Source organism: Cetorhinus maximus, chromosome 11 (genome assembly GCF_964194155.1).
Source record: "Cetorhinus maximus chromosome 11, sCetMax3.hap1.1, whole genome shotgun sequence".
Taxonomy (NCBI): Eukaryota; Metazoa; Chordata; class Chondrichthyes; order Lamniformes; family Cetorhinidae; genus Cetorhinus; species Cetorhinus maximus.
Window position 1 is genome coordinate 73,598,792 of NC_135889.1, and position 21,611 is coordinate 73,620,402.

General features: G+C 42.0%; 1 protein-coding gene and 1 non-coding gene across 2 annotated transcripts; one reads left to right on the forward strand and one right to left on the reverse strand.

Annotated features, from left to right (window-relative positions):
- Positions 1-1,094: 1,094 nt before the first annotated feature.
- LOC144686990 (U1 spliceosomal RNA) lies at positions 1,095-1,256 on the forward strand. The gene has a single exon (XR_013578031.1). It is a non-coding gene; the product is annotated as a U1 spliceosomal RNA (small nuclear RNA).
- Positions 1,257-5,506: 4,250 nt separating this feature from the next.
- Positions 5,507-17,077, reverse strand: cytip (cytohesin 1 interacting protein). The gene is made up of 8 exons (XM_078552203.1): positions 16,787-17,077; positions 16,245-16,294; positions 15,893-15,947; positions 15,686-15,788; positions 15,468-15,561; positions 11,252-11,318; positions 10,441-10,507; positions 5,507-8,621 (listed from the first exon to the last, which is right to left on the reverse strand). The coding sequence occupies exons 1-8, from the start codon at positions 16,967-16,969 to the stop codon at positions 8,161-8,163; spliced, it is 1,080 nt and encodes a 359-aa protein (XP_078408329.1). The 5' UTR covers positions 16,970-17,077; the 3' UTR covers positions 5,507-8,160.
- Positions 17,078-21,611: the final 4,534 nt, after the last annotated feature.

Below are 21,611 nucleotides of genomic sequence, written 5' to 3' on the forward strand. Positions count from 1 at the left end.
CACTGATCACTGTTGCGACCGCCTCCTAAGCCGGATTGGTCACCTTGGTGGAAGTCTTGCAGCCAGAGCGGGGGTAGTATACATCGCGGCAGGCCTTGACTGCATCCAGCAGGCGCTCCAATGAGGTGTCACCTGAATTTGGGCACAGCATGCTTACTGCCTTTGAGAGCCATGTCATCGCTGGAGCTGCTGCAGGGAGTGCGAACACTGTGCAGGGGCACCGTTAAGTATGGCGCCCAGAGTTGGGTAGCGCTAAGGTCACAGGGCAGGTGAATCAGTTGCTGTCTGCCAGTGGAACAGCGTGTTCCCTGTGGATGATTAATCAGCTGCGATGCAGACAATTCACCACAAAACTGGAACACCGTTTTTCCCGCCCACTAAGGGAATTTATGTATTTCAGGGAAATTTCAGGCCATTGTTTTTGGTCCCCACCACTCTGCTCCCTAAACAATGACTCCATCCATCTCCCGACAACTGTCTGAAGCTGAACTAGACTGTTCACAACCTTGATGTCATATTTGACCCAGAGAATAGCTTCCAATCATATCCATGCCGTCACCAGAACCCCACGCTTTCACCTTCATGACATTGCCTGACTTCACTGCTGCCTCAGTTCATCTTCTGATTGGCTCACAGCCAAGCAATGTAGGTCAGCAAGCACAGAGGTGATGGGTGAACAGTACTTGGTGCAAGTTAGGACACAGGCAGCAGAATTTTGGATGACATTGAGTTTAGTTTACGGAGGGTAGAATATTGGTGATCAATGTCTCAATTTGAAAACTTGTCTTCTTTACAAATTCCTCCATATCCACACTCATCCCTATCTCTGCAATCATCTGCAATCCTACAACCCTCTGAAATAGATGCACTCCTCCAATTCTGGTTTCTTGAGCTTCCACTTTGTAATCACTCCATCATTGGCAGCTGTACCTTCAGTGTCATGTTTTGTTTTGTAATGCTCCTGTGAAAAGCTTTAGGACATTGTATTCATAAAGCGCCTTAACGTAGTAAAATCTGTCAGCCTGCTCTCCTCCATCAGCAAAGTGGCAGCAGGAGTGACGGTCAGTGCTATCAAATAGCACTTGTTCACCAATATGCTTACCTGACGGGAGAAACAATGATCATGAAGTTTGTGCTCCCAGGATGAGGCTATCCCATTACACTCCAGGTGTGCTGACGCCTGCGATGCCCCCAAATGCAGGATACTCGACTGCAAAGTTCATGGTGCTGGGGGTCTGCATTCGTGCTTTCCCCTGGGGGAAATAAATCTACTCATCAAAGCTCATTTAGGGTTCTGCCAGCACCACTCAGCTCCAGACTTCATTGCAGCCTTGGTCTAAACATGGAACAAAGGGCTGAATTCCAGAAGCGAGAACAGAATGCTGGCCCCTGACATCAAGGCAGCACTTCAAGTGTAGCATCAAGCAGCCCATGTAAAACTGAAGTCATTGGAAATCAAGGGGAAAGCTTCCCTTTCGCTGGAGTCTCATCTAGTACAAAGGAAGATAGTTGTGGAGGTCAATCATCTCAGTCTCAGGATATCATTGCAGGAGTTCTTCAGGGCAGAGTGGTAGGTCCAACCATCTTCAGCTGCTTCATCAATGGCTTTCCTCCATCATAAGGGCAGAAGTGGAGATGTTCACTGAAAAATGCAGTTTTCAGTCCCATTCGAAACTGCGCACACAATAATGCAGTCAGTGCCTCTTTGCAGAAAGACTTGGACAACATTCAGATGTGGGCTGATAAGCAGCGAGTAAAATTTCACACCACACCATTCCAGGCAATGACCATCTCTAGCAAAACATTACCATTGCTGACTATCAACAGACTGGGGATCACCATTGACTAAACAGGAGGAGCCACATGATACTGTGGGTACAAGACCAGGTCAGAAGCTTGGTTTTCTGCAGCTAGTGACTCACCTCCTGACACTCCAAAGCCTTTCCAGCATTTACAAGGCACAAGTGAGGAGTGCTGGAACACTCTCCATGAATACCCTTGAACCTGCTCCACCATTCAATAAAACCATGGCTGATCTGAATGTAACCTCAACCCCACATTCCTGCCTACCCCTGATAACCTTACAACCCCTTCTTAATCAAGAATCTGCCTTAAAAATATTCATAGATTCTGCTTCCACCGCCTTTGGAGGATGACACTCAACCCTCAGAGTTTCGCCTCATCTGTCTTAAATGGGTGACCCCTTAGTATTAACAGTGACCCCTAGTTCTAGATTCTTCCACAAACAGCCTGGAAGACCCATCACAGCGCTTACCCACACCCCCCACCAGCACACAGAGACACACCTCGGGGCCTAGATCTAGAGCAGGCTGGGGTTCACAATCTGGTGGTCACCGCACAGACATGTGTCTGCAGCAGAAGGAGGCTGGTTCAACCAAGCTCCCCAGCATTCAGAGGACTGCTGGGAAGAGGCATCTGTGAGGGCCGAGTCAGAGAACGGGTCTCTGGATTCAACATTCCAACTCATCGTGGAGAGTCAGCAGAAGGCGGAGGAACATCATACAGAGCTGTTAGAATCCCTTAACAGAGTGGCACACGAGTCGGAGGAGTGCATCCGCCTACTCTCTGAAGTCACGTACATGTGGGCACGTATGGAAGTCTGCATAGGAAGGGTGGCAGATGCCATGGAGACCCTGGTCCAGCAGAATGCAGAGATGCGCGCAGACCTGCACTCCATCGTGGTATCCATGGGTGAGTTCCTGCAGTGGCAACGTGAGAGGGAAATGGGGCACCTCGACATCCCTCCAGGTGTTCCTTCCCCTCAAGGAGTCAGGACTGGACCCTCAGGTACCCAAAGGGAGGAAGAGTGGCAGCTGGTCACCCAGGGCCATCCCCTCAGGAATCTCAGAGGCTGTCCACCCCCACCGAGTATCCTTTGCCTGTGACTCCCTCGACCTCGTTCTCTGTTGTCGCAGACAGAGTTGTTGGTCCACATGAGGACAGCTAAAGCAAGCTGGAGCCCTCGAGGCCTCAGATCTCCAGAGGACATATGCCAAAATCATCAGAGGCAACAGGACCAACCTGTGCACAGTATGTCTCCACCCCTGTTGCAGATGTCAGGGCAGCACCTAGAAGAAGTGGTAGGCCCAGAAAAGTTAAGAAATTCTGATCACAAGTAGTCGCATTTGAACACATTTGTCACTTTTTATAATCTGAAAATATATTTACACATTCAGTGAATGTTGTCTTTCAGCTTAATTGACGGGCTTTATGAGTCTTCCTACCCCATCACCCACCCCACTAGCTGTTCAGCTGCACACAGCCAGACCACGAGTGATTCTGGAGGGAGAAGTGTGTGTGACAGGGCCTTTCGGAGCCTCCTGCAAGCACTCTCCCATGCAAGTGGAGCCTTCATCTATCACACTCCTCTCACTGTCCTGAGCATTTTCAGTGCTGCCTGCTGGGGTTCTCTTTCAGTTGTCCATCTGAGCTAAGCTGCATCTCCACCCACCCACTGATCACACTCCTATGCAGCACCTGTGCCCGTCCAACACCAGGCTTCGCTCACTTTTGATTTCGACAACCATGGTAGTTGTTAAGCATACTGTTAGCTACCCCATTCTTTCCCCTCCCCCAGTCACTCATGTCCTTTTCTCCCATCACTATCAACCCCCCCACCCCCTGGCTTAACCTTCTACCTCCCCACCATCACCTACCAACCTCACCCTTCTCTTTCCAGGTGCACGTGCACATTCACTACCTTCCTGAGAATCCCACCCTCCATCCACATTGATCTCCCCAATCTCCTCCTTCCCACCCCCAGGATCCATATCTGCCTCCAAGTCCCCACCAACCACTTTCAAAGTCCCTTCTACCGCAACCGATGCACACTCACGGCTCCCTCTGCCCTCTCTCATACTCACCATTCCCTCCTACTACACACACCATCAGTTCGCTCCCCAGGAGGTAGTCATTGACTCCACAGACCCCTCCCTTGCACGGTCACCTGGACATCCCCTACCCCTTACTCCCTCCTCCCCTTGGACACCTTTTCTTCTTTTCTCTTTCCTACCTCCTCCACCACCTTCCCTCTGGGCACCTTCCTTCCCTCCAAATTCCTCCTCTTCCCCCCCCCACCCCCTAACTCCTCCTCTTAAACCTACCTCCCCCCTCTCTGTATTCTCCCCCCACGTTACACCCTCCTCACCCCTCTCAAACTCACCTAACAGCTTCGCTACCACCCGCCCACCGGTGCACATTCCTCTCCCAGTCATAACTAGACCTTCCTCTTTTACACCCACCCCCTCCTCACCGCTCATCCATAGCAGCCCATCAGCCCACGGCCAAGATAGTGATGTTCCGAAGCCTACCAGAAGCATCAACGGAGACCTCCCATCTTCTGTGAGCTGCTTTCCGCTAATGGGTTCATGCCAGCCTCCAGCAGGATTCACATTCCGCCATGGTGGACACCATCAGATGATCCCACTGTGCTTTTATATTGGTGTGAAACTGATTTTTGGCCTTCTCGCCATATTGTTCTCGCCATTCTCACCACCCCCCAGCCCCCCACCCATCCACCCACCAGGACACCCACCACAAACTGGGCCAAACGATTACAGCCACTGTCATTGGATAAAAATCTTGGAACTCGTTTCTAACTTCTCTATGGGAGTATCTTCACCACATGGACTGCGAAGGTCAACAAGGTGGCTCTTCAGAGCAATAAATGCTTGCTTTGCCAGCAATGCCCATATCTGGACCCGCCCTCCACAATTTCTCCCACACCCCCATACATTTACCTCCTCTTAGCTCAGCTCTGCTGCAGTCTAGCAATTTGCATTTTAAAAAATATATCCTTAACCACCATCCAACCACTTAAGTTAATTTTAATGCACATAAATCTGGTCAGGATAGCAATACTGTAGGAGCTGACCATGAGCTTCATCAGAGATAAGTGGTTTAGGTAGTGCCTACTGAGTTGACTCTAGGCTATTTTACTGTCTCACTTTGTCTAGCACCCCACACACAAAAAATCCCTGTAGCCATTGATTAATGCAACATTAACCTTGCACAAACATGAATTTCCTGCCTGACAAACAGCCAGTCTGTCAATCAGGTTAGCTGTGGACAGGAAACCTATGGAAAAAAAAACTACAGGACAATCGAAAAACTTATGCTTACTGACAAATGGCCAACTTCAAAACAGATTCCCTTCCCAATCCTGTCCACCACTCCCCCAACAAGCTGATATCCAGTCCAAATTGTGTCTATAGAAAATTAATAAAGTAAATGTGTTAGTTAGTAAGAGTGTATTTATAACTTTAGTTCACATCTAGGGATTGTCATTCTTACATCAGTTAGATCATGAACTTCAAGTACAATTATAACTGAAAGCATTAGGAACATTTAATTAAAAGGCCAAAGATAAGAGAATACTATTGTCAACAGTCCCAGACCCTTATATTCAAAGTTCCAAATGGATATTAAAACTTGGCTCTTCCACTTAGTCACACAATCATTAAAATAATGTATACATAAAACGTACATTGATTTTCATGGATAGCTTTATATAGAAAATGACTACAAAGATCAACCTCCAGAGTGTTTGTGTTGCTTTTGATTTTCTATACTTGGTCACAACATCAAAATTAAACTCTGAATAATCTTGCAATTACATTTCACAGTGAACCTCTGAAGAATGGTAGAACCTCTTTTCCAATTAAATTACAAACTGTTCTTTCCATCATAGAAATCAGCAATCTTTAAATGGTCAATAATATCCTTCACAGAGCAGCTATTTTGAAGAAATATTAAGGGTGATTATTATCATTGAGTTTGCCTCAAACCAGCATCTAATCTAGTCTGAGGGTTTCACCTTATATCCAGACTTTACCTTGACTCTGTATACCTTTCTTCTAAAGCACATCTGGCAGAAAACAAGTCTCTTATTGTATCAAATACAGCATATAATTTTCCAGTGTTGCATCTATGTACAACTAGATAATACAGTGCATTCAATAATCACAATCTAAATGGATGTAGATCACAGATGAACAACATTAATTATTTCTAAGATAATTGTACCAATTAAATAATCATTTGGTTTACATAGTTTTAAATGTAATCATTATACTGGCAATAATTTGCCAAATGTTTTACATCCTTGCATCTAATTTGGTAGTTCTCTCCATCCCAGCACTTAAGTTCTGTTTGAATGCACATAAATCTAGTCAGTTTGGCAAAAGGTGCTGACTCTAGGGAACTTCATTCCTGAGAATAAGTGATTCAAGCGATGCTTGTGTTGGCACTCGGCTATTTTACTGTGACATTTGTCCTGTGCCACTAATAAATTTAATCGTCTGCAGTCACTGCACAATATATCATGAACATTATACAAATACCAAAAAACGTTATGCACAGTTGGTAACACACTAACGCCCTCAATAACACATTTGAATCATATTGTCGCTTCAGAAACTTTTTTCCATCCACTGATGGTTTCAAAATGAGTTCACTGGTCTCTTGTAACATTAGATTTCTGGTTTTCCAAAAAGACCAGTTATTTTTCAAAAAGGTAATTGGAAGCCAGCAATAGCTATTATATATTACAATGCTGAAGTTAAATGTTATCTTTAAGGAGTTCACTGTTAAATGGAAAGTTCATTAAAAATTGCACACAGATCAGTATGCACTGCATATACATTTTCCAATACTGTAAGTTTGTAATTATGACTTTTATCTTCAGACCTCCCAAGTCTTCTTAAGTGTTAAGACCGTAAAGGACCTTTGTAGTAGTAAGCATAAGAACCTAATAACTTCAGTTAAATAAGACATAACATAAATCCAGCTACAGCTTGCCAGCCCTTTAGAGCATATTTTTCAAAGAAGAAAAATCAAGCTGTTAATAATTATCTAAATAATTCACCTTTGTTATCCACACCAATCTAGAAGTTACTTGTATTTAATGAGGATAAAAACTTGGCCTCAAATGTTCCGTTAGACTCCTGTAGTCCAGGTCAGGTGGAGCCACTGGAAAACAGTAATGACCTGTTGGGGGCAGTTCCTTACCTATTCTTGGATTTCCAGTTAGCCTTTTAAGGGGTGGAACTGCTTAAAGGCCTGTGACATCAGGGACCTGGCCATGGGGTGAGGACTCCCTCTTCTGCTGTTTCACTTTCTCTGTATCAGTCAGGACCCAATGTAGAAATGGAGGTCAAATGGGACAAGATGTACCAACCTGTCGATGGGATTAAGTGGATCCCACAGATGGTCCGGGGGAAAGATGGGAAGCTCCAGTTGAGGAGAGCTTGGATATCCAAAAGAAAATCACAAATATTTTCTAAAATTGGATAGATCCCTTTACAGAGGGGGTTGGGGGAGAGGAGGTTATTGGGAAGCAATATGGAGTCTGAAGGAGGTGGCTGTGGAACACCCCAATACCCCACTGATAAGTCAGCACTGGGTTTTCTCTCTTTGAGCATATGGGTGTATTAAATGCTCCGTTAGTGGTCTAGGCATCTACTGTCTCCTAGCAAATTAGATGCATTCACACCAACTCTGCAAGCTCTAGTGGCTCAGCAGTTAACATCACATCACAAACAATAGATAACTCATCCTATTCTTTGAAAGTCAGTACTCCATTGCTCCCTATGGGAATTGGTTTAAAGAAGTTCTGAGGTCAATCCATGTTTAGTTGCTGCTTGGTGAAGGAACTTTGTAAATTGTCAGCTACTTGTAAATTTCCAACTGCAGAATGGAAAAAAAAGAGGATGTTTTTCTTGCTCCTTGTATATATAGTTTAGACAGATTGAAATGTAACCGAAGTTTTCAAAACTTTTCCACATAGTTGTCAAGTATAAGAGTGTACTTAAATGAAGAACTATGACTTTTAAAATCACAAGCTTATGGAAACAATTGTTGATATGAAATGTGAACATATTGCTCAATGAACCTCACCTTCAAAACTTGGATCTCTGATTATAGAAAGAGTGGATTATGCAAAAATATACAGAGAAGTTAATTTTTGACTAAAGCTATACAATTTCTTTGACAGGTTTTACTACATTTTTGTGTAACACAGAGATCCATTCTGCAATCAACAGATTTGTTTACAAGGATTAATGCCACATTTTCTTATTGCTCTTTAATGCCATCATGAAACTAGCAGTACCACTACTGCTTTAAAAAATAATTAAAAATCTAAAAATGACTCTCATCTTCTTCCACTGCCCTATTTAAGCCTGGGATGAACTTCATGAGACGTTTCCTAACACTCGATTTCTTGTTTTTTCGAGGAACTGTCCCACAGCCACTGTGCAAGTCCCATGATGGTGACATGTATCCACTCCCACTACTGGTCAGACTAATACTCCTGCTCCTGCTCAGTTGGCGTTTTGGAGTGAACATATCAGTTTCCCTGTGTAAGAAGCATTCTTCGTCCATGCTACTCCGCCTACAGTGACTTCCAGTGGCTGAATCATCAAATACACTGAGTTGGAAGTCGGAATCCTCGCTGTCATCAGTCATTAGGCTGAGTTGGCTCCTGCAGCTGCTGTCACTGGAAAATCTTTCCTTGTTCCGTGTGGCTGACCCAAATAACGCAATATTGTCGTATAGAAAGGAGTCTGCAGCTTCTGCTGTGCTATTGTTCCTCAAGAGTCCTAAAAATTGAGACAATATAGATGTATATTTGTACATTTAAAATAGTCTGGTCTATTGGCTAGAGTCTATTGGCTAAATAGTCTGGTCAAGGCTAAAGAGCCTTGCTCTTTGCATGTCTATTGCTGTTGTAATTCACAGCATATTTCAAAGGGCGATTGGATTTTCCGATAAATAATGGATTATATTTTATTCTACAATTCAGATCTGCTGATCAGTTAGTGTTAATCATGGTTACCTATTAGCAAAGTCTAAGTTAAAACAAGGTGTCAGTAACAAGGTTGGGGTGGGAGCCAGACAAGCTAAAGCTCAATGCTATTCCAATAAGCAGTTCTAAGAGGAAACGTATACGTAGCAAAAGTATATTCAGTATAATCTCCTCCACTTCTATACAACTGCAAAACCCCACAAACTGCCACAACTTTACTTTAGATCACATAAATGGAAAATATCCACTCAAAATGGCAAATCAAACATTAAGAATTTGCTGATAATGGACTTTGATTTGGATTTGAATGTCAGAGTCAATCCTTAGCCGGAATTTTCCAGTCCCTCCAGGGAGTGGTATGACAGGAGGAGAGGGTAACATAAAATTCAACACCCTGGCAATGGCACTGTTCCCACTGCATACCCACATCCGCCCCCCATTGTGATTTTAAGTATGGTGGGGGGAGCTGGTGCTAAGTGTCCAACCCACTCGGTAAAATCTGTCGGACTGGTGGTCGGACAAGGTGGGATTGTGTTACCTCCTTTTAGGAATCGCTGTTCCCATTGGAGGGCCCCTCCCCCAGCATCTAATGGCCATTAAATGGCTGCGGGGCAAGTCAGCCGAGCAGAGGCTTTCTCGCCACTGACTTTTACATCAGGTGTGGCGGGGGCAGTGACCCTGTCCCAGCTTAAAATCCAGCCCTTAGAATGGATGGATGCCAATCTACTATACTCAGCCAAATACAGACCAACCAAGTAAATCACTTAAGTCAACCCTTCCTGCTGAAACACTAAACTTAATGCGCCGCAGTTATGATAAAGTCCACATTGTGGCCTTTCCCCAGCAACAGAATACCTGATGCAAAACACTCAAGGGGCAGAATTTGACGGCCCTTCCCATTGGTGGGATTTTTCGGTCCCACCGAAGTCAATGGGCTTTTGAACAGCTCGCTGCATTTTACTGCTCCACCCCACCACAATGGGGCCGTAAAATTCCACCCAAGAAAACAACTGGGGTGAGAAGAATCATTCTCCATCCCATATAATCACTTTTTAAGATGGTGAAATTGTTCTGCTTATATATGTGAAGCCTTGGTTTAAATTCCATGCAGACTGACTGCACTATCTGCTGTTTGTAAGGATCCTGTGGGAAATTAGTTTGGAAAGTCTCATTTCAGCTTCTTGTGGATACAGTCCTACCATACAGAACGACCCACAAATGAAAAATCTCACCAAAAAAAGAACAGTAGGATGGTTTGTATGAGAAACAAAAAAATCAAACTGGTTCAATAAGAGTCACTTTCCAAGATGGAGTTAGGGCACATTTTAAGGGAAGACAGAGGAAGCTTTACTCTACATCTTTCTATGCTTTAGGTGCTCTGGGAATTTTTGATGAGCACTAAATGCACAGGCTGGAATCATGTTCATTCACTACTGGTGAGATCTCTTCACCTTGGTGAATACAAATTATATAGAAAAAAGAAGAATTTTGAATTGTCCCATTTGCTTCTTCATTTTATACATCACATAATGTGAAAAGGTTTTAAATTAGATTTTAAAATTTGTGCTAGTATTAAAATGATGGTACATTGTGGGTTCCCAATAGGAACTTACCATGAACTAGGCGTTGTTCCTGTAGCATAAGTGATTGGTACTCCACCCATTTCTCTTGAAGTGTTTTCTGCGAGACACAGGAAGGCAGAGTGTTGATAAAAGTACAAGCTATCTGCAGAGAAGGTATGTTGCAATATATGTGCTATAAAAATGCAGCATCACCTTTCTCAGATGTTTCTGTATCTTTCCACAAGTTAGCATTAATCGAGTACTGATGGATTATCTTTAGTATCATTAATTAATTAACATTAAATGACATGGAAGAAACAATCAAATATGTTCAACAAAATAATCTTTCAAATCTATACAATCACAACAGTAAGGTGCTAAAACTTTCAAACTCCAAATTAAAATATTAAGTATATAAAAAAGTTATATTTTGGTTCAAATTCAAATGAAAACGGGATGGATAGCTTCAAATAAAATTGTTACATTAAAGCAGACATTGCAAAGCACTTCTCTGCTGCTCAAAAGGCTTAGGGTATTAATTGCCTAAAATAACTGTAGTTGTGAGTAGTGTGTTTCAACCAAACAGTATCTGGACTTGGTGCAAATTTCTCCAGAAAAGAAAAATGCAAACTAGCTAAAAGATTGAGTAGAGCCAAAGTGTTGCCTCGATCAGTTGCACACACTACTACATCATGAAGAATTACTTTTACTTATATTCATTGTACTTTCTCAGTATGAGTTTTACAAGATAATTAACTCTCATGTTTTCCATTTTCAGCTTGCAAGTATGCTGCTGAATTAATTGTTTGTTCTTATTATTTCATAATTAAACCGACATACAGCAAAAGATTGGGAAACATACCTTTAAAAAATGCAATTTTGTTTCAAGTTCACCTCTTTTGACAGAGTCTTTATTAATAGTCAACAGCCTGTAAAATAGAAGTAAAGTTCAAGTCTAAACACAGAAAACATTGTCTGACGCAAGCTTGCACTTGAAAGATATCCACCCCCTCCACCACTTATACATAGTGGCTGAAGTGTATACTTTCTACAGGATGCACTGCAGCAATGCACCAGGTTTACTTCAAATCCACCTCAACCACCAAGATGAACAAGAGCAGAAATATCATGTGAACACTATCGTCTTCAGGTTCCTCTCCAAGTCACAACCATCCTGACCTGGATATTAATCACTGTTCATTCATTGTTACTGGGTAAAAATCTTAGCATTCCCTTCCTCACACCACAAGGATAAGAAGGCCAATTGCCTTCACAGGGTAAGCAGGGATGCCAACATCAGCCACATCCCAAAAACAGTTCTTTTAATGTAGCAAATAAGGGGGCTGTCGCATGAATGATGTTGCATTCTGGGCATACTGTCATTAGCATAAAATGTCAAAACACAAAATGATGATGAGTTTTCATTAAGTGGAATGGTTTCTGAGAATCAATCAGTTGTGAAATAATCTGATGATGATACAGGAGCAAAAAAATGGTAGATCCATGTCCACTAGATATATGACCACCCAAACCTATTTCCTTTCAACGCTATTTGTCAGGGAAAAACGCGGGAGAGTTGAACAAAATATTGGTCAAAGAAATGAGTTTTGACAATGGCCTTCAAGGAGAAGAGGGATGCGAAAGGGGTTGAGAAAAGCACTCAAAAAGCTGGAGCTTAGGGGCTGGATTTTCATGGCCTGATTCGGGTAAAAGGTAAGTGTTCATGTTTATCAGAAGTTATAGGGCTTAGCCTCTTTGAAGTTAAAATTACAGCAGCCGACCACAGGTTAGGGGAGGAGTCAATCTTAAGAACTTTGTCAGTTCAGGGTGTCGTCACCCTCCTGGCACTGCATGGGCATTGGAGCACTGGGCATCACTATTTGAACTCCACCTGAGCACCAGGAAGGATGCAGCTGGAAATGAGTGTTGCACCCTCAGGACATGAGGCCACTGAAAATGAGGAGGAGGAGCCTGCGCAAGAAGGGCAAAATGCCAGGCATCAGGAGGCCAAAGGAGAAGGATGAGGACCACAAAGGAGAAGGAGACACTACCTCGAGAACAGGATTTAAAGGCAGAGGCAAAGAGACCTGGACATGGCTGAGAACAAGTGCAGATAGTCACAGACATCTGTGCCTTGTCAGTGCAGCCCTCTTGAGCGTCTCACAGGTGGCTGCACATTGGTGCATCACCCAGGTGAAAGATGTCCTCTTTGTCAGGGCTGCACAGCACATTAGATTCACAACTGATGGCACATCACAGGCTCAGAAGACACTGGGTCCCGTGTGTGGACAAATCAGGTGGTACCCTGTAATACCCTCCTGCAAGAGTCTCAGTCATTGTAGTGGCCTGCTGTGCTCTCCATAACATGGCTGTCCAGAAAGGTGTAGAGCTTGAGGATGGTGATGCCCTGGAAGGAGACAGCTCATCAGGGAGAGGGAGGGGAGCAGAAAGTAAGAGAGGAGAGCAGAAAGTAAGAGAGGAGGAAGAATTGGAGGCAGGTGAGGATGCTGAAAAGAAACGTGCCACTGCTGCATGACGAGGTGGCCTCCTCCTCCCACCCTCCAGGAAGAGGACCTCCCTCCTCTTTCTCATGGGTGCCAGGCCTCCAACTTCACTGTGACACCTTACTTCCCTGTGGTGCAGTGGAAGGCTTTGGCACAAACTCTCTCCCTCAGGACAACCAGCAGCCTCAGTGATAGCTGCTATGGGTATCTGAATGAGCAGCCCATTTCATCTCATCTGCCTCCATTCCCACCCCCACCAGTTTTAATTGGACAGGAAACCCTTCTGCATATCAATTAAGGACTCACCCCTCGAAAATCTGAGCTGAAGTCAGCTTCCCCACTGAAGTGGGTTTCTGGCACAAAAGCAGACCCAGTTCCTGCTTCCTGCCTCCATGGCAGAAATCTGGCCTGGGTGGTTGAATTCAATCAGTGGTGGGGCAAAGGGTGAGGAGGTGCAGAAGAGGCAGAGTCAGAGGAACAGACATTTCTAATTGGAGTGGGACTGATGCAAGCTACAAAAATAGGGGCTGGCAAGGTTATGATGGGATTTAAACGTGAGGATGATAATTTTTTAAGCAGAGACTTTGGACAACTGGGAGTCAATCTAGGTCAACAAGAGGGGAAATGGTGAATGTGATTTGGGGTGGGATAAGATTTTTGCACCAGATTTTTGGACCAGCTGGTGTTTACAGACCATGAAGGATGAAAGGTTGATCAGTACATTATTGGAATAATGGATAAAAGCAAAATACTGCGGATGCTGGAAATCTGAAATAAAAACAGAAAATGCTGGAAAAACTCAGCAGGTCTGGCAGCATGTGTGGAGACAAACAGAAGTAATGTTTCAAACCCGTACGACTTCTTCAGAGCTGTATGGGCTCGAAACGTTAACTCTGTTTCTCTCTCCACAGATGCTACCAGATCTGCTGAATTTTTCCAGCATTTTCTGTTTTTATATTGTAATAATGGAGTCTTGAAGTGACAAAAGCATGAATGAAGGTTTCAGCATCAGGTGGGCTGAGATTGAGCTAACAATCACGCCCGGTGGGTAATCATATTACTTTGCAATCATTCGTTTTAAGTGTGCTTTTTGTAGTTTCTGTTTTTGGGTTCAAAATTAAAAATAAATAACTATACTACCTTAATTGGTACTGTGGATCTAGGAGTGTGGGTGGACAATAAATAAAATATGCACTCCCAGCATGGAGCAGGAGCACTTAATGGCCCAGATTTTGATCGCCGTTCATTGTGCTTGCAGCTGCAGCTTTAGGGAATGAGAGTGCCATTTCAGCACGGTACCCTCTATAGATGATCTGGGACATGTATAAGCAGGATAAGCAGTGTGGCTCTTCAACCAATCAGAATGAAGAAAACTTACTGAGACATGCAGGAACTAAACTAGAAAGTGCAAGTTAGAATATTTAATTCAATTTAAAATCATGAACAAAAAGCAAAATAAAGAAAGATTTGATTAAGAAAGAAATAGAGACAAAGAAAAAGTTTTTAAAAATTGCCTTTTTAAAAAAAACTCTTCAACAATTAAAATCTGAAGGAATGAGACACCACATACGTAAAATAAATTTTCAGTGTCAGAGAGGTTGTTCCACAATAATTAAGATTTATTAAACCATTAAAAATTCACTTAAACTTGGATGGACAATAGCTAACTTTCTCTGACATGTTTATTGGGTAATTATCAGGTAAGCAAGTACCACAACTTCACACCCTTCGTGTGTTTTAATGCCACACCCTTCATGTGGTTTGGTGTCATAGCAGTGTAGCAAAGCTTGTGGAGGAACAGGGTAAATTGGACAGCAACTTTCTGATTTCCAAGTTTAACTACACGTGTGTGGACGGAAGTTACTGCACGATTTACTTTTTAACAACAGTGAGGGCTAATAGCCTCACTGTTGTTCTAAAATCCAAGCCATTGTTTATGATTGAGACTAATTTGTACCACTGGTCAGAAGGAGTCATAGACTAAATGAAATCTGAGAAAAGAGAATCTCCTGGAACCAAAGTACAGACTAAGGTAGTATAGGTGCTTTATTTCTGAGAAATGTTTTTCTTAACCCAAATATATTTTAAAGCATGGCAATACCACTGCAGTGATGTCATTTGCAAACACCATAAGCTACTATTATTACAAGCTGAAATAGGAGTTAAAATCAACAGGATGGGTGAAAATCACATTTCAGCTAATGCACCACTGAAGAGTTTTCCAATTTAAAAGATACAAGACAGAAATAACTATTTTCTCATTTTGTGAATCTTTTCTTTAGTATGTGGCAGCAAGTTTCCTTGCACTTGGTGACCTTCACACTTCTAGTGTGGTCCCTGTCAGCTGCCAGAAAATAAAATGCTTTCAGCTGTCACAATTACATCACCTTCAAAAATTCCACCCCCTCTATAAACTCTGTGAATCCCACTCTTTTAATGGACTTGCTTGGCTCCTGGGATTGCATTATTGCCACATTGTTCGCTTTACAGTGTTTGCAAAATTGAAACTGTTGTTGGTAACAGAAACAGAGGACTGCCCTGGAAATCATAAAACACATTTACATTCACGCTTACCTTAATAAATTACCAGATGACTTAATTAGGTCTACAATTTCTCTGTGACTAAACCTTTCAGTATCCACTCCATTGATGTTAACTAGCATATCACCTATTATACAAAAAGAGTGATTGTCATACAGATGTAGGAAGCTGTGTAATGGAATACATGTAATTAGTGCACATCCGTGAGAAAGACAGAACCAAGCAGACCAAAAGAGGAAGTGAATGCTTACCAGCCTTCAGCCCTGCAAAATGAGAGGGACTGTTCTCATGCACATTGCACACGTAAGTGCAAATCTCCAATGCATTAGCATTTTGCTGGTCCATTCCAAGGGTCTGCAAGTAGAAAACAAAAAAAAAAGCCAGCTATTACAAAAACAAAACAGTAAAATTAGCTTTATGTTCTAAGTTGAACACAATATATACAGCAAATTCCTCACCTGAATCTCAAATCCAAAGGTTTCATTATCTTGCTTGTTTAAAACAACAATTTTTCTGTTTGGAAAACAAGGATAAATCAACTAAGTTTTTAAAAAAAACTTTTTTAATTCTTTCAATGTAAAATGCATAAAATGCAAATCAAACCTCCCTGAAACATGTAATATTTCCATCGCTTGAAGAAAAGTGGTATGCAGCTATCTACAAGTTCACTATTACAGGTGCATATATCATCCCTGCACTTTTTCTCAGCATCATCGTCAGCATGAACTTTCTTTTGACACAACAGATTTAATCTGAAGATCAGATTATTTCTTGAAATAGAAATAGTGTCACTAAGCAATTATATCTTACTTTTGAAAATATGAAGTGTCTGCCAAAGAGTTTGATCTAGTCAAAGAAAGCTGCAAAAGAAAGAAATAATCAAAATTACTGCTCTCTTCAAGAATTTAAGCTTTTATGAGTATATATAATCACATCCATTAACCTACTTTTGATCATTAATAGTCTGACTAAATCCATATCCATTTATATCCTGTACCACTTTTATAAATCAATTCTTGTTTCTGGAGGTTTTATTGATTGCTACATAAAGTAAAAGCAAAACAAACACATATACTCAAAGGTTGTTCAATTTAATAATCATTTTATCCTGGGCTGGTTTGCAGTTTTTGCTCATTTTTGCATCAGCCCTTTACAGGAAACGTGTCAAACATTCAAAAATATAACTGTATTGCAGTTATATTCTGTACTGCAAACAAAAATTACAACCAGAGACCAGGAAAATATTAAGAACAAAACTATTTTTGTCCCACTGTAATCTACATACAACAATTCTATGTAGTACCTACTTGTTAAAGCTGGATAATAATGAATTCTGGGGGTGGCTGGTTTACCTGTCTGCGCCCACGGGGCAGTGTCCCTAGCGTGTTGGCGAGAATCTGAAGACGCTTGTTATCAGTTTCAGCAGAGAAGCTCCGGTTGGAGATCTCAGGATAGGGATCGCAGCTGGACGGCGAAGAATTCGCTGCCATGTAATTCGCGTTGCCATTAATTTGAAGGACACTTTGTAAAGTCATGATTTTAGTTTCGGATCAATCAGTCTCATTGCTGTAAGGTTAACGTCCACGGAGTGCAGCAAAACTAGATCGAGTTCAACGCAAAGCGCTCACCGAATGTGTCAAGACGGAAATTCAAGTCATGTGATTTGGTGGTTTTGTGGGCACTTGAGCCTTTTACATCAATTGGTTTGATTTACGCAAGTTGCTGGTTTAAGATTTGGTGCTGGAGCGTTACTATCTCTAACCTTTTGCAACGCTCGTTTGCTCGTTGCAGTTTCCAAAACTAAACAATATATTAAAATTTTTTATAAGTCTGGGAAGAGAAGCGGGAAAGTGCACATGTTCTGGTTCCATTTATTAAATTCAGTTTTTCTTCCTAATTTAAAACCCATCCAATAAAAAAAGCAACTCAAGTTGATCATGTATAAATACGAACGCTGTTGTATTTTAACACCTAGTTTCTTTTAAACGCAGGCAATTCATTTGCACCAAATGAAAAGTTTTTTTTTAACAGCAAAATCAAAACTGCGGATGCTGGGAATCTGAAATAAAATCAGAAAAGGCTGGAAATACACAGCAGGTTCGGTAGCATCTGTGGAAAGAGAAACAGAATTCAACGTTTCAGGTTGTGACCTTTCAACAGTGGTTTAGAAAATCTAGCTCTGCAGGCAGACAAACCGGAGACATCTTTCTTTCCATCTTTCTTTTTCAGATGCTTGATGACCTGTAGTACATTTTGGGTACTGATGTGTTGTTAGCTTGAAACTTAGTCGTTAGTATGAGAGAAATATCCATGTGAGGCTATGTCACGGGTTTCGGTTTCTATCCATATATAAGATATACAGAGCATAGGGACAAGCAATTGCAGAAGGTTTCACGTTGAAATTCCCCACCATGCTCAAAGTATCCCAACCAAATTGACTGCAAAATCTGCACAGATAGAATTTGTATTTACTTAATTTAGAGTGTACACCATCTTTTCATAGAAAACATCCCAATTTATCTAAACCTATCAATATTTGCTACAGTTTGACAATAGCCAAGGCTAAAGTAGGTCAGCCTAAGTGTGATTACAAGTATTGATGGAATTCAACAAGTTAAAAGCATACACTTCATCAGCATTAATGTTACTAAACATACTGCTGCCTGCCCAGCCACTATCAAGATGTGCATTCAACCATTGGTCACAGGGCTATTTTGAAATGAGTGCAAAGAATGAGTGTCATGAAGCTATTAATGAATATAATATTTTGGAAAACATTTTTCTTTTAAAATGGAGGTTTAGTCTGCAGGTGTGTCTTAATTGGATTAAAGCCAGCTAGTCTGGGTGCTTTGATATGTACTAATTTGATATAGAAGAGAGATAGCATGTATTTGCATTTTTTTGAAGGGAACGTTCAAGAAGTGGGGTGAAAACTTGACACCTTTCTAGCAGCTACCAAGCCAAACGTTTATATTACTAATAAAATTGGTACAATGAATGGGGTTTCATTGTTAAAAGGTAAAGTTCAAAGAGGCTGGTGAGACAATGAGAATTTGAATTCGATCAGTGGTGGTTGGTATAACTTCAGTAGTTTTTGGGTGTGCAGGCTGAGGCAACATAAGATCAAAAGGCAGCTCTAAGCCTCCAACTGGCTCCACAGTGAAAAGAACCTCATTTTGAAATTGTAAGGTGAAAATGCTTTGCCTAGTGTTTGGTTAAGTCTATGGGTTGCTGTTGCCTTAATGGGGATTAGTTTGAGAATTTGTTAAAAGTTAGGATAGTAGTAATTTGTAGCCATGGGTAGATATTTTAACCTGTGTAAATTAATAAAATATTTCACTTGGTTTAATGTAAAACCTTGAGAACTGGTGGCCTGATTCCTGAATTTAGAGTCGCATCTCAAATATAACACTTAAACTTATAGGGTATGACAGTTGTTTAAAGTTTCCCTCTGGGAATTTTAAATAACTCCGCTTTACCAACTGCATCAGTTATAACAATGAGTCATTAGTTAATGTCTACTTCGCCAGATTCCATCAATGAGCCGGCCAGTGATTCAAATTTCAAAACCTTCCTCAAGGATTGCAGACATTTTTTTAGCATATGCTGAAAACAGAAGTATTCTCAGTTTATAAAACAGAAAACTGCACACTATCGAAGAGATAGAGATCAATGGCAGGCCCTACGAACCTCCAAATATTGAACCATGTTAGGGCAATACAGGGTAAGGGCCTGAGAGAGCTTTGTGGAAAATATAATAATTTTCATAATGTTTTGAGAATTTATTGTAAGGTAGGAGAAGTGTTTGTGGGACTTAATTGAATTAAAGACAGCTGGTCTGAAGGCTTTGATGTATCAAAAGAAGCTAGGTTTGAAATGTTAAATAGGTAAACATGGCTGAAGTTTTAGAATGTGAGGTGTAAAGGGAAAATTTGCATTTTTAGATAAACCAGAGTAATTTGAATTTCAAAAGAGGCGGTGAAATGTTACATTTAGCCAGAAGAAGCCAAACAGTGTGTTTATTTTTCCCAAAGCTCTCTGATAAAATTGGCACTATGAAAGATTTTTATTATTTGAAAAGACATATTGGGACAATGGGATTTGCATTAAAAAGGGAAAAACCTGTATAAAGGAGATGAGGTTATGTGTAAGAGGAAGGAATTCTAAGATCCAACAAGTGTGAAAAGCCTCTAAGCCTCAAGTTGCTGTCTACATGAGCTGAAGAAAACTCACTTTGAATTCGACTGTTCAGGGTATCGTGCTACTTTGCCTGGGTCTTTTAAAATCTGTGTTTTACTGGTGCCTTAACGGAGGTGTAACTGGGAGTTAGATTAACTAGGAGAGCTAGGAGTTATCATAGCAATAATTTATAAACCAATGTATGTGCTTAAAATCGTTTTTTTATGTTAATAAAGGTTTAATTCAGTTTTGCAAGAAACCTAAAAGACTTGGTGGTCTTATTACTACTGAATTCAAGGCACGCATCTCGAAATAAATACAAATTGTAAAATAATTTTTCTCTAGGATTTAAACAACTCAGCATTTACCATACACTGTGCCATAACAGTGACAGCTCAAGACAAATTACCTATTAATTTTTATTGCTTTCCTTTGAACACGTGGGCACATCTTCCACCAGCAGCCTGGTAGTTTTTATTGGCCTTAATTCTATGTTCACTATTTTAAATAAGTACCATGCTAAGCCCCCTGGCAGGGTGTGGAAAACAGAAGTTGGGACCATTTCTGGGTCTCAAACCTAGCTACTGTGGCTGCCATTTTATTGCTTTATCTTCTGTTTGAAAAATATTTCAGGTGAAGGCCTGGAACCGCCACCCGCTCAGACCAAGCAGACCTGGATGGAGATAGTTGGCACAGTCAGCAGACTGAGTGTGGTGGGAAGAAACTTGATTCAGTGTAGGAAGAGGTTCAATTACTTCATACACTCTGGCAAGATGAGTTCAATGCCAAACCCTCAGGACAGGCCTTTGGGTATTCACCCTTCAGCAGACACTCCAGCTGAGAAGCCTCAGGGCTCTGCAGCTCCTGAAAATGGGAGGAGTGTGTACCCAGGGCACTTAGTGACACCTCAGAATGCATCCATGGTGGCGCAATATTTTCATTAAAGGGGTTCTTTGCACTCCTCCCCATCTGACAGCACGCTGAACAGTAAGTTACATTGGGAAGTCTCTGCACTGCGAGAGTCTTCTGCTCTCCAAGGCTAGTTCTCCTGGTCTCTTGTGCTAGATAAAGGTATCAAAGCAATGAGAACAATTCCCTTACCATCACTGGGCCAAGCATTAGAGCTCCAACAAAGCACCGTCACACCCTAGAATTCACATTGCCCACCAGCTTATATACAGTCACCTAAATGGGACCTCACGTGCGATTAGAGAGGGCGGCACTGGATGATGAGCACAGTATTGGTGTACAGGAGGAGATGCCAGAAGCATAGGCAACTGTAGGAAATCCCCTTCAGAGAATGGAGGACAGACATAGCCCTGCTCAGCTGGGCACAAATACAGGGCCTCAGGAGCCAAATGAAACGAGGCTCTACCTAGACCAGTAGCAACAGATATGCTCCCACATGTCGAAGTTCCCTGGGGCAACAGATGTGCTCCCACATGTCGAAGTTCCCCGGGGCAACAGATGTGCTCCCACATGTCGAAGTTCTCTGGGGCAGTGAAGGGTCATGGCCTGAGAATAGAGGAGTTCATTCAGCTCATACACATCACAATGGTTCAAAGCTTTGACTGCATGAGCTGCTGCATTGACAGCATAGCCAACTTCATGAAGAGCCACATGCAACAGCACTTGGAGTGCATGCAGGAACTGTTCACTAACATTCACAGGATGCATTTCACACTATGTAGCTTTGACAGGTTAGTGGCACTGATGGTGCAGGGATGTCAGTTGCACCCCAGCTGGTGTCCCCCTCTAGGCATCTAGACAACCTGCCAAGGTTAGCACGAGCAGGATTAGGTGCCACCCATCACGGGGCTTTATCATTATTAGCCTCATTGGTTCCTCTGATGGAAGGACCATCAATGCAGCAGGGCCCAGTAAAGGTGATTACCCCTACACTGCTGTAGGTGTAACAGCTCCTGGAAGTACCCACAATGGCACCTCCATGACGAGGATGACTGTCATGTGCATCTCAGCTGCAGGTAGAAACAAGTG

What these genes read in the sequence shown, in the direction of transcription:
- cytip (XM_078552203.1), bottom strand. Translation starts at nt 16,969, where the DNA reads ATGACTTTACAAAGTGTCCTTCAAATTAATGGCAACGCGAATTACATG. An exon ending in CAAAATTGCATTTTTTAAAG is followed by an intron (nt 10,508 to 11,251) that starts GTATGTTTCCCA and finishes TGTGTCTCGCAG; the next exon opens with AAAACACTTCAAGAGAAATG. An exon ending in GGAACAACGCCTAGTTCATG is followed by an intron (nt 8,622 to 10,440) that starts GTAAGTTCCTAT and finishes CTCAATTTTTAG; the next exon opens with GACTCTTGAGGAACAATAGC.